The sequence below is a fragment of the Lepus europaeus genome, chromosome 14 (genome assembly GCF_033115175.1).
Source record: "Lepus europaeus isolate LE1 chromosome 14, mLepTim1.pri, whole genome shotgun sequence".
Taxonomy (NCBI): Eukaryota; Metazoa; Chordata; class Mammalia; order Lagomorpha; family Leporidae; genus Lepus; species Lepus europaeus.
Window position 1 is genome coordinate 94,153,118 of NC_084840.1, and position 13,940 is coordinate 94,167,057.

Genomic DNA, 13,940 nt, shown 5'->3' on the forward strand with positions numbered 1-13,940 from the left:
GACAGCTTCACTGCTGAATCTACCAGACATGTAAAGGAAAACTAATTCAATTCTCCTCAAGCTATTAAAAACAACTGAAAGGGAAGAAATCCTCACAAACTCCTTCTATGAAGCCTGCATCACCTGAATTCCTAAGCCAAAGAAAGATACGACAGAGAAAGATAAATATAGACCAATAGCCCTGATGAACATACATGCAAAAATCCTCAAGAAAATACTAGCCAATCAAACCCAACAACATATCAGAAAGATCATTCTCCTAGACCAAGTGGGATTTATCCCTGGTATCCAGGGACGGTTCAACATCTGAAAATCAATAAATGTGATAAACCACATTAACAAACTGAAGACCAAAACACATCTGATTATCTCAACAAATGCAGAGAAAGCATTTGACAAAATTCAACATCCTTTTATGATTAAAACCTTCAACAAACTGGGTGTAGAAGGAACGTTCCTCAACATAATCAAGGCAATTTATAACAGACCCACAGCCAGCATCCTACTGAATGAGGAAAAACTGGAGGCATTCCCATTAAGATACAGAATGTGACAAGGATGTCCACTCTCACCATTGCTATTTAATATAGTCCTGGACATTTTAGCCAGGGCCATCAGGCCAAGAAAAAGAAATCAAAGGGATACAAATAGAGAAGGAGGTCAAACTATCCCTATTGCTGACGGCATGATTCTATATGCAGGAGATCCAAAAGACTCCATGAAGAGGCTATTGGAACTCATAAAACAGTTGGTAAAGTACCAGGACATAAAATCAACACAAAAAATCAATAGCCTTTGTATACACAGACAATGCCATAGTTGAGAAAGAACTTCTAAGATCAGTATCATTCACAGTAGCTACAAAAAATTTAAATACCTTGGAATAAATTTAACCAAGGACATCAAAGATCTCTATGTGGAAAATTACAAAACATTAAAGAAAGAAATAGAAGACATAAAAAAGTAGAAAAAACCTTCCATGTTCATGGGCTAGAAGAATCAACATCTTCAAAATGTCCATACTACTGAAAGCAATTTATAGATTCATGTGATCCCAAGCAAAATACCAACAACATTCTTCTCAGATCTAGAAAAATGATGCCTAAAATTCACATGGAAACACAAGAGACCCCAAACAGCTAAAGCAATCTTGAACAATAAAACAAAGCTGGAGGCATCACAACACCAGACCTCGAGACTCACGACAGGGCAGTTACAATCAAAACAGCCTGGTACTGGACAAAAACAGACATGGAGACAAATGGAACAGAACAGAAATGCCAGAAATCAGTCCACACATCTACAGCCAACTTATCTTTGACAAAGGAGCAGAAAATCAACCCCTGGAGCCAATAAAGTCCTTTAACAAATGGTGCTGGGAAGACTGGACCTCCGGTATGCAGATGCAACAAGACCCCTCCCTTACATCTTACACAAAAATCCACCCAAAATGGATCAGAGACTAAATCTACAAGGGGACACCATCAAATTACTAGAAAACACCAGAGACATTCTACAAGACATTGACATAGGGAAAGGCTTCTTGGAAAAGACCCCAGAAACACAGGCAGTCAAAGCCAAAATTAATAAGAGGGATTACATCACACTGAGAAGCTTCTGCACTGCGAAACACTCAGCAAAGTGAAGAGGCAACTGACAGAACGGGAGAAATGTTTGCAAGCTATGCAACTCAAAGGATTAACTTCCAGCATCTATAAAGAGCTCAAGAAACTCAATAACCACAAAACAAATGACCTAGTGAAGACATGGGCACAGAACCTGAACAGACATTTTTCACGACAGAAAATTCAAATGGCCAATAGACATGTGAAAAAATGTTCAAGATCACTAGCCATCAGGGAAATGCAAATCAAAACCACAGTGAGGCTTCACCTCACCCCCGTTAGAATGGCTCTCATACAGAAATCAACAAATGACAAATGCTGATGAGGATGTAGGGAGGAGAGTTCACTGTTGGTGGGAATGTAAACTGGTAAAGCCACTGTGGAAGACAGTATGGGGATCTCTCAGAAAGCTGAATACAGCCCTACCATATGACACAGATTTCTCACTCCTGAATATTTATCCAAAGGAAATGAAATCAGCATATAAAAGAGTGATCTGCACCCCCATGTTCATTTCAGCTCAATTCACAATAGCTAAGATATGGAATCAACCCGGATGGCCATCAACTGAAGTCTAGATAAAGAAATTATGGTATATATACACTATGGAATACTATACAACAGTAAAAAATGAAATGCCATCATTTGCAACAAAATGGATGTAACTGGAAACCATTATACGTAGTGAAATAAGCCAGTCACAAAAAGACAAATACCATATGGTCTCTCTGATCTGTGGTAATCAATAGAGCACTTAAAATGTAATCCATAGGAGGTATACTGACACTCTGAGATGCGATGATTTTGAACAGCTCTTGCCTTGACTATTGAAGGACAATGTTTTTCTTGTTTGCTTGGTTTTGTTCTTTTCTTATTCATCTTAACTGGTGAACTCTCTAGTTAGTGTAGGGTTAATCTTGTGAGTATAAAAATTAACTGAAAACTGATCTTTGTAAATAATAAGAATGGGAAAGGAAGAGGGAGGAGGAAGAAATGTAGGAGTATGGGGGGGGAGGGATGAGAAGGGGGTTAAGAATCATCATGTTCCAAGTCTGTATGCATTAAGTTCATAAAGTTGTATTCCTTAAAATAAAAAAAATCAAAAAAAAAGAGCTACTGCCTCCCAAAGATTCTTAAACCAACAGCTAACCACCCAACACCTGGCCTGGCTGGTATGTGTGCCTACACACACCCGTACACATGCTAGATGTCCTTCCTGGTCACATTACATCATTCATGTACTAAGACAAGTCTGTGGCTGCTGAAGGAAACGCCTGCTTCTACATGAACAGTGCTCATCTCTGCCTCCTCCAATCCTTTGTTTCCTTAGGTTCTATACTGATAGGTAAACCCCGTCCTCTCTCGTGCCCTCTCTCCTTTCCTCCCTCAGCCATCCCTCCCTCCTCCGGAAGGGGAAAAGTTCTAGGTTCAAATAAAGTGCACGGCGTGAATGGCCTGCCAACAAGGGGTGCACTGTCAGTGGAGGACGTAAGGCAATCATAAAGACCACTAAAAGCTTGTCTGTCTTCCCTCGTCACAAAGCCTGGCGATCCCAAACAAGGCTGGTGCAGGAACCCTGCTCCCTGAAGGGCACCACTTCACCCTGGATGGAGCGTGGGCAAGGCTGGCCTCTCCATTTGATACATGATACACAGTGGCTCTGGCTAAGTCAAAGGACATCAGTGAAGGACTTAGCGATCACATACACAGAACCAGGGCTCAGCTCCAGGAAGGACCTCAACACATGGCACAGAGACTCACGGACTTCAGGATAAGGAGACATCCCCACCCCAGTGGTCCATGAAAGGGGAGAGGGCACTTTGGCTCAGTGCACCAGGCCATGCTGGCCCCGCGCAGGAACCACAGCCTGATGAACTTGACTTCCCCGTGTGGCGACTGGAGCCTCCCAGACGGCCAGCTCTGCTTCTGTCCTCCTTCCTCTCCTCCTCCCTGGATGTGGGTGATGTGCGTTACCAGCTAACCTTGTACGTTTGTGTTTGACCAGTACATTGAACATGCTGGAAAGACACACGCCTGTGTGGTCACATTCCTGGGAGAAAATCTCTCTCAGCCAGGTTTCCCGTGTTTGAACGCACTACAACCCTCAAACCAACTCGTACATCCCCATGTCGCATTGTGGATCATCCTGGGCACTATTATGGGAGTCTCTGACATATGACCCTCAAGGGTGGTGACAGTCCACCATGGAAAAAAGGAGGAAACTGGGTAAAAAGTGGATAAGCCCTTGAAGCTTCCATCCAGACTCAGAGCGGCAGTCCTGGAGAGAGAGTGAGAACCCTGTACTTCTTCAGGTCAGTCTCAAGCTCCCATCACGACAGGAATTCTGCAAACACAGCAGCCGCTCAGGGAGAGACCAAGTCTTTAAGAGAAAGACTTTTAATCCTTCCATGAGGCCTTGGCTGACACAAACACAAGCTCCGGTCTGTCCTGGCTCTCCTGTTCTCGGGGGCCGTTACAGTCGCTTTCATACACCCATACTCGGAGTTTCCCCGGAATTTTCTGCCTTGGGAGGTCTAACTTAGTATTTTTGGAAAAAAGGTCAGTTTTAACTTAGTTTTAGTTTTTTGGCTTTTTTTGGTTGTTTGTTTAATTTAATCTTGACATAAAAAAAAAAAAAACAAACCCGCCCTCTAAAAAGGGGCCTTGGGATTCAGCAAACATCATTTTTTCACTCAGACGGCTTCCACCCCTCAAGCTACCCCAAATCAGGTCTTTCCAGAGCGATTCTTTTATCTGTGACCCTCCCACATCCTGCCGGTATATTCTCTTTCTGCCTAATTTAGTCATAGTTTCTGTGGTTTGCAAAGAAAAAACCCCGCTTGATACACTGACAAGGGGCTATGGCAAGTTCACAGAAAATGGGATGGTAAGTTTGTTTGGGTGCAAACATTTCTGAAATCCATGCATAGATTTTTGCCATAATGTGCATGATCTGCAAACATTTTTACGTTTTAACTGATTAATATAAAGAGAACAGATTTCCTGCATGTCCTAGACACCATTCTAAGAATAGAACCACACTTTCCTCCCTCACTTCTCCTCTTTCCATTATTTTTATTTTAATTCTTTTGCAGTAACATGCTTCAATTTACTTTATAATCACAGGCTTAATGCTCTTCTAAATGAAGAGTTCTACAAGTAAAAGGTGGAAAGATTCCTGTTCTGGAGGAAGACAGACAAGGGTTATAAACAATCAAATTACAAGATGTCAATTTTGCTCCTGTACATTCAGTTTTTTTGGTATTCTATGGATTAGCTACTACAAACTTTTGAAGTCCTCTCTTATGTTCAAATTACATTTCTTCCTTATATGCTTATAGGTGAGATATTAAAGTATTTGAAAAATTTTTGCATATTTTATTTCACACATTTGAAATATCTCTACAGAAAAAAATTCCTTCATGTGGAATGCAGAACCCAAAGGCATGTGCATTTGTAATTTTGATAGCTGTTAATGTAATTTTAAAGTATACTCCAATTTGCACTTTCACTTGCAATGTGTTGAGTTCCTGCTTTCACACATTCTCTTTTTTTATTTAAGTTGAGTTTTATATATATCTGTACCCCCATGTTCACAGCAGCACAATTACAATAGCTAAGATATGGAATCAACCCAGATGTCCACTAAATGATTACTGGATTAGCTACAATACACCACACACACACACACACACACACACCATGGAGTACTACTCAGCTGTTAAGAGGAAACCCAAAATTCTCTCTTTTTCAACAAGATGATCAGAATTGGAAGCCATTATACTTACTGAAATAAGCCAGTCCCCAAAAGACAGATATGTTTCCCCTGATCTGATGTAACAAATACAGATGATTGTTTATAGCCCTAGCTTCTTCCATTGAGGAACAAGGTTCTGTTCTGTTCTGTTTTGTTCTGTTTCTCTTCATACTATTTGTTGAACTCTTTACTTAGAGTGGGGTTAACTATACCATCATTAAATATACCAAATATATATACATGAAGTATTAAAGCATTTTGTAGATGAGAAAACCAATTCTCAGATGTTCAAGTAATTTACCAACTCAGTCACATAAATAGGCTATAGCAATCTGGGTTTCTCACAAATTGTCTTTCCTGTCTACCATGCTTTTATGAAAGCTTAGGAGTCCTTCCTTGGGGATACACACTGCTTGAATCTAAGAGATACCAGGCAAAAAACACCAGTGTGTCTCCATTCACTGTAACCACCCACCCATTCGTCCATTCACCACATAGCTGGATCGTGACATGTCAAGTGCAGCTTCAAACACGGGAGATGCAAGGTTGTATCAGCCGGTCCAAACTTCAGGCTCCTCAGATTCTCCTGGGAGGCTGGTAGTTCAGTTTACAGAATGCAACAATATTGGAGTCAGTTAAACTTAAGAAATATGGGGGGGGGGGGAATTTGAATAGTGAAGCCACATGGTTCACACAAGATGAGAATAACTAGTGCATTAAATTAGAGATCATTTCCATGTGGGGCCAGTGCTGTGGTGTAGCAAGTAAAGCCGCCACCTGTAGTGTCAGCATCCCATATGCGCGCCGGTTCGAGTCCCGGCTGCTCCACTTCTGATCTAGCTCTCTGCTAATGGCCTGGGAAAGCAGTGGAAGATGGTCTAAGTCCTTGGGCCCCTGCAGAAGACCTGGAAGAAGTTCCTGGCTCCTGGCTTTGGATCATCCCAGCTCTGGCCATTATAGCCATCTGGGGGGTGAACCAGCAGATGGAAGACTTCTCTCCCTTCTCTGCCTCTCTGTAACTCTGCCTTTCAAATAAAAATAAAACAAATCTTTTTAAAAAATAAAGAGTTTCCATGCAGTTTAAGCCTCCAGTGAAGTGACTTTTCACTGGAGTGACTTCTGAAGACACAGAGAGAAAATATTGTTCACTTGTTCACTCCAGTCTGACAAATAAGAGATGACGATGGTACCTGGTTTCCCAAACTCCCATCATCTGTGCGCCACGTTGGGGATTTCAGTGGTATGTGTGCAGCAACCACCATTTTCTTTAAGTCAGTTGCTATTTATAGCTTTGAAATATTTTAAAGGAAACTTGAGCTAGCCACCTTATCCATGAAAAGCCGCTAGGTAACAGGTTCATAAGGAACCGTAGCTATGAAAATGGATACACTGAAACAAAGCTACTGAGTCTGCGCAGCATGAGCCGAAGCCCGAGTCTCCCTGTTGCAGACACAAGTTAACAACTGCTCAGCAGGTGTGAAAGATCCACTCGCTCCACACTAGCCTTTCTTCTGGAACTAGTCAGAAGGCCTGAAAGAGAACCAGAATGGAAGCACTTTCTCACTGCATGATTCGGTGCTATTTAATGATGTGCTGGCACCCCCTCCCTTACAAGCATCTCCTTGAAGCCCGTGGTGTTATGTGCTCCTGGCTCTTGGGAACACACGGATACGGTGCCAAGTGAGTCAGGAGATTCCCACCAGGTTGAGTGTGGGGAGAGCTGTGGGAAGTGGCCGTTGTGTCTGCACTCAGCACTGTCACTCGTGCACTCATCGCTAGTATGTGCTCAGTCCCTGCCACGCACCCCGGGACCTTCTGGCTAGGAGATGCATTGTGTTGCCTCCTCCTTCCTGGTAGCTCAGGGCACGCACAGTGCTGCCGTGTTTCATGGCTGACAGTCACTGGGCACACTGGTTAAGGAGGAAGATCGAGAACACTTGATTTTTTGAAGTCGACCCAGGAACACCTTGGTGGCCCTGGGGCCTGGAGCCTGGGAAATAGGAAGTGGTTTCTCTGTGCTAAGCGCAAATGCCTACGTCATAGGATTCCAGGGTAGCTCTGGATGCGTACCACGACTGCAGGTCTCCCGTCTGTGTATCTCTTTCTGCTTCACCGTCTAAACTTTGCTATTCAGAATTAAACTTTCCATAACCACGGGCACATTTAAAACATATTGTTCAATTTGGTTATGCTAAAGATTTCTCCAGAGAATCCAAAAGATGATGCCTTGAAAGTGAAAAACAGGTGTAATCTCGTTACCTACGTCCTTGAAATGGACCACATACGCGGACAGTCCTGATGCATTCGGCCCAACAGGCTGGTGCTTCCAATGCAGGGAAGTCTCGGGACACATAACATACCTGTGGAGCTTCAGAGTGACCGTTCCATACACGGTGGCAAACCCAAGAAGACGTGTCCATCTGAGAAGAACACAGCGAAACGTGCTTGGCTCGAAGTACAGAATGACCACCTGTGGGAGGGGAGCAGAAATACCTTCAGCATCAGCTGGCGACCCACGTGCCACGGCCGGAGCTTTGACACCTGACATTCACACACAGCCCCCGTTTGGATAATCTAGCAAATGCTGCTTTGCTCATTTGCTGTCCAGAGCAAACAACTACAGAGCCTCCCTACTGCTCCTAAGTCAAATCTGAATCTTTTCCATCCACCTTTTGAGAGTTTCTACCAACTGTCTCTAAATCTGTGGTGTGTCCGGGTTTATCGCCATGACTTCCCAACATGGGCAAGCCAGGCCAGTGGCTCCCTTGGCCATTCTCCACAGGAGCCTAGCTTATTCCCACCTCCACCCTTCTGGCAACACCATTGACCTGTCTGGAATGGCCCCGATGAGATGGCTCAGTGCTACGTCCCCTTCTTCACTATGTAACTTTGCATTGGGTTCAATGATCTCACGAACTCCTCACTTCTTGCCACAGGGTTTTCATTCAACAAATATCAATGGAGCATTTACCATGAGCCAGACACTGGGCTGCGTGATGCAAATACAAGCTACCAAGGCCAGTGAGAAGAAGGCACCCTACAACCTTCCACATGCTACTGTGCAGCCGTGAGCAAGCCTGTTAGAATCAGAGTTGGTTTGGTCCTACATAGTGAGCCATGGACAGTGGTGCAGACGGCTTGATGCTGTTGAAACGTGTAGATGTACAAACTTCTACCTGAACTGGTTTTACTGAAGGTGACACCATTCTAACAGAAAATATACCCTCTGCCTAAACCTGAGCATTGCTTTGGTTTCTCATACCAGAGACTTGAGAATTGTTGGGGGCCATGTGGTGGGGACTATTTTACAAATGGAGCCTCTCTCTCCAGCAGTACCAAGAGTGTCAATACTAAAACTCTGTCCTGGTAGTTCTCAAATATGTCCACTGTATAAAGACATCCAACCAGGATAAAATTCTTACAGAGTGGGGAAAACACCCAACAATAGTGTCAAGGACAAATTAATGAAAGGTAAAAGTAGGAATGAGCAGGAGACAGTGCGATATTTACACACAGTGGGATAATATTCAGCCCTAAAAAAGCATGAAATCCTTTCATTTGTGACCACATGGAGGTCATTATGTTTACTGAGATTAGCCAGGCAAAGAAAGACAAGTACTGCACCATCTCACTCCTATGTGAATTTATACCAGCTGCTGGGAGGGAAGAGGGTAGGAAGGGTAGGAGACAATGTTGCTCTGTGGGCTTATGAAGTCAAATAAAAACATTTTCAACTCTTTTTTTAAAGATTTATTTTATTTCTTTGAAAGATGGAGTTACAGAGAGAGGCAGAGAGAGAGAGAGAGGTCTTCATCTGAGCCAATCCGAAGCCAGGAGCCAGGAGCTTCTTCCAGGCCTCCCACACGGGTGCAGGGGCCCAAGGACTTGGGCCATCTTCTACTGCTTTCCCAGGCCACAGCAGAGAGCTGGATGGGAAGAGGAGCAGCCGGGACTAGAACGGGCACCCATATGGGATGCTGGTGCTTCAGGCCAGGGCTTTAACCTGCTATGCCACAGTGCTGGTCCCACATTTTCAACTCTTAAAGGTACAACTAACTATCCAGATACAGGAAGGTTAGAGGTCACCAGCCATATGTAACTCAATCAAGTCTACCCAAGTTCCCCAAGGTTTAAGGTCAGTAGAGGATTCTCAAAGCTACCAGAGAAAGACTACAGACTTCTGGGCAGAAACTTACAGGCCAAGGGAGAATGGGATGACATTTTCACAGTACAGAAGAAAAAATACCTGCCAATCAAGAATACTATATCCAGCAAAGCTATCCTGTAGATATGAAAGAAAATAAAGACATTCCCAAACAAAAACTAAGAGATGCATCACAAAAAACCTTGTCCTACAAGGTATGCTAACAAGAGGTCTTTACAACGAAACAAAGAGATTCTAGCAAGTAAAAAGAAAATATTAGAAGGTTAGAAAATGCACTAAACAGGGAGGCTGGAAGTTCTCCATGCATCTGCACAAATGTGCCGAGAGCATCCACTAGAGAAAGGACAATCTTTTCAATAAGTGGTGATGGGATAACTGGATCTCCACATGCAAAAGAATGAGATTAGATGCTTGCCTTCTGCTATGTAGAAAGTCAACTCAAAACAGAACAACGACATAAATGTGAGACTTAAGACCATGGAACTGTTAGAAGAAAACACAGAAAAATGTTGCACAATATTGGGATGAACAGATTTTCATGGTTTAGACCTCAAAAGCACAGGAAACCAAAGCAAAACTAGACAAATGGGATTCCACCAAACTTAGAAGCTTCTGCACAGCAAAAGAAACAAGACTTACAGAATGGGAAAACTATTTGTAAGCTATGTCTGACAAGGGATTGATAACCAGAATCTACAAGGAACTCAAGTCAATAGCACAGGAACAAATAATCCAATTGAAAACAGGTCATAGACTCGAATAGGAATGTATTCAAAGGAATACAAACAAGTGGTCAATGGGTAGATGAAAATGCTCACCATCACTAATCATCAAGGAAACACAAATCAAAATCACACCAAGATATAATCTCACTTCAGTTAGATTGGCTATTATAAAAAAGACAAAAGATAACAGGAGCTGGGAGGATGTGGAAAAAGGGGAGTCCTTATGTTGGTGGGAATGTAAAGTAGGACAGCTAATACAGACAACGGTACAGACGTTCTAAAAAGAGAACCAATATATGGTGCAGCAATCCCCCCCAACCCCGGGTATAGACACGAGGGAAATGAAATCCATCTGTTGAAAAGACGTCGGCACTCCCATGTTCACGGCAGCACCATTCACAACAGCCAAGAAACAGAAACAACCGAAGTGTTTACCAACCAGTGAATAAAGAAAATGTGAAATGTACACACAGTGGAATACTATTGGCCATAAATGGATGAGATCCTTTCATTTGTGACAACATGGAGTCATTCAGTGATATCAGCAAGGCAATGAAAGAAAACTACTAGATGATCTCATTCATGTGGAATCTTTAAAAGAGATCTCATACAAGTTGAGAGAATCGAGGTTACCAGAAGCTAAGGGACAGGAAAGGAGTGGGAAAGGTTGGCTAAGGGCACTAAGTTATAGCTGGGGGGAAGTAGTTTTGATGCTCCATTACACAGCTGGATGATTATAGGTAACAATAATGTACTATGTACACTGGAGATACAAACAAGAAGAGAGAATTGTGAATGTTTTCACCAAAAAGAGATGATACATGTCTGATACATTTACCCTAGATTGAATATCACATGAAGCAGACATGCACTGAGACACTGTATGATGCTCCATAGATACACACAATTTTTAAGTGTCAGTTAAAATTCCCTTTCAGCTTTACTCATTCACTGATACACCATTATTTGTCTTTAATATTCCAGTTCTCTATGTCTAGTGAAAATAAAGATAAGGATTTGTCTTCAGGATTGAATCTACCCAAAGAATGTTTGGATTCAGCAGAATATTGATTTTAAAACTATTTCTTTTTTATTATTTTCACAAAACAAATTAAAATTCTATAAATTTATATTCTAAATATGACTAATATATTTTATTTATTTATAAAAGATGTATTTATTTTATTTGTAAGGATGAGAGACAGAAGACATACAGACAGAGAGAGACTGCCTACCTACTAGTTCAGTCTTCAAATATTGCAACAGCCAGGGCTGGGCCAGGCCAAAGCAGGAACCCAGAACTCGACCTGGGTTTCCCATATGGGTGACGGAGCACCAAGTATTTGAGCCATCATCTGCTGCCTCCCAGGGTGCGCGCTGGCAGGAAGCTGGCACTTCCACATGGGTTGGTGGTGTCCTAAGTGGTGTCCTTAACCTCTCTGGCAAATGACTTTGTTGTTTATTAAGATATTTAAGCTGAAGGAAGGAGAGAAAACTTAGGGGGAAAAACAAATTGAGAAACTTTGCCAGATGATGAAGGGGCCTGGAGATTACAGTGAGTTCCTTTTCAGAGCAAAAAGAAGTGGCAGAGTAGAGACTGAGAATCCAAAGTCTACAGCACATAGAATCTCAAGTATTTCCATGAGAAATGGCCTCAGAAGTTATTGTAGAATAGTGGATTGTTAGGGCTGCAAAATTATGTGAGTTATTGTAAAGTTTTCCATTGTACATTAATCTCTAACAAATGAGCACAGCTGAACAATGATAACATAGATTTTGCAGAATTTTTACTTTCATATTTATTTTAAAAATTTATATATTTGAAACATGGAATAACAGAGAGAGAGAAGTGAGACAGAGAACAAAAGACCTGCAATCTACTGGTTCACTCTCCAAATGGCCATAACAGCTTGGGCAGGGCCAGACTGAAGCCAGGAGCCCACAGATTCCATCCTGGTCTCCCATATGGGTGGCAGGGACCCCAGCACTTGGGCCATCATCTGTTGTCCTCCTAGGCACCTTAGCAGGTGATGGACGGGAAGCAGAGCAGCTACGACTCGAACTAGGGCTCTGATGTGGGGTGCTGTTATCATACATGGCAGCTTAACCTGTTGGCCCTAATATTTCATTTTAAAAGAAATGATTCCTTTTGGCAGGTTTGGGAACTATAGATACATCTTCCAGCCTTTTCTTCACAGGTGAAGAATTGAGGACTTTGGACTGAACCGAACGCATTCCTAGGAACGGTCCAGCCTTATGACCGAGAGCTCTTGGGTAGGAAGCAGCAGAGGCAAAGCAGGTGGTGGCAGAGAGCACAGGCTCCCAGCCCGGTCTTCCCGCACTCCCACCTGCCGCCATGCTATCAGTTGTGTAACCCTGACAAACTACTTACCTACCATGACCCTGCTATTCCTCAGTTGTCCCATTTGTGAAATGGACACAACACCATCATTACAATACTTCCTCTGGAGCCCACTCTGAAGTTCAAATGCAACAGTGTGTGGTGAGCAGTCAAACAGTACCTGGTAGAGTACCTAGGCGTTCGGTAAGCACTGGCTGATAATACTAGGAAAGTTGACTTTTGTATGTTTTGCTTTGTTACCATTCTCACTGCAGTATAACCACGTCCTATCCTCTCACTGAATCCTTTTTGCTCCCCAGCCACTCTTTGAATTCCTATAGTCACTTCCACTTTTTCTTCCTTATTCTATATTGCAAGTATCTCTGTGGGTGTCTCTGTGAATTATCTGTAAAATTGGAGCGGGTGTGCTTCTCTATTCTGTGGGCTTTGCAAACAGAAAATTTATACACTGCAAACCTTTGCTCCATTTTAGCTCATTTATTCTCACTTGTCTATGTACAGTACATGGATTAAGAAATAAAATATTAACAGGGTGCTGAAATATTGATAGCTTATGATCTATCACACCAGGACGAGTCCACTCCCTGCAAAGCAGCCACATCGGCCGTTGGACTTTGCCTTTGTTGTGGCTCTTTACATAAGTTATTAATGTGAAATGCCCAGTAGCATTTGAATAATATCACAGAAGACATGAACTACATTTCCATATTCCATCTTTGGAACAATTTATGCTTGTTTACACCTTAAGAATAGGTGGCTCTACTGACTCACCCTATTGTGAGTTTTAGTGACTAATTTTAAGGTATAGAAGGTTGTCCCAGCTATTATTTCCTTTAGAGTTTCTAAAAACAACAACTCTTATTAATGTTTATAAAAGATAATGTTCATTTTAGTTCATTTTTTTTGACAGGCAGAGTGGACAGTGAGAGAGAGAGAGAGACAGAGAGAAAGGTCTTCCTTTGCCGTTGGTTCACCCTCCAATGGCTGCCGCAGCTGGCACACTGCGGCCGGCGCACCGTGCTGATCCGAAGCCAGGAGCCAGGTGCTTCCTCCTGGTCTCCCATTGGGTGCAGGGCCCAAGCACTTGGGCCATCCTCCACTGCAATCCCGGGCCACAGCAGAGAGCTGGCCTGGAAGAGGGGCAACCGGGACAGAATCTGGCATCCTGACCGGGACTAGAACCCAGTGTGCTGGTGCTGCAGGTGGAGGATTAGCCTATTCAGCCACGGCGCCGGCCGCTAAAGTGTATTTCTTACGTGCCATGCTTCTGCTGTCCCAAATGTGAAGTGGGGTTGACAATAATAAT

General features: G+C 42.9%; 1 protein-coding gene across 1 annotated transcript in view; it reads right to left on the reverse strand.

The window, feature by feature from the left end:
* The window catches only part of GPR158 (G protein-coupled receptor 158), a 344,765-nt gene that overhangs the window by 43,644 nt on the left and 287,181 nt on the right, over positions 1 to 13,940 (reverse strand). Inside the window, exon 6 of the mRNA XM_062211168.1 lies at positions 7,743 to 7,852. Within this exon, the coding sequence (XP_062067152.1) occupies positions 7,743 to 7,852 (110 nt within the window). The remainder of the gene's footprint in view (positions 1 to 7,742; positions 7,853 to 13,940) is intronic.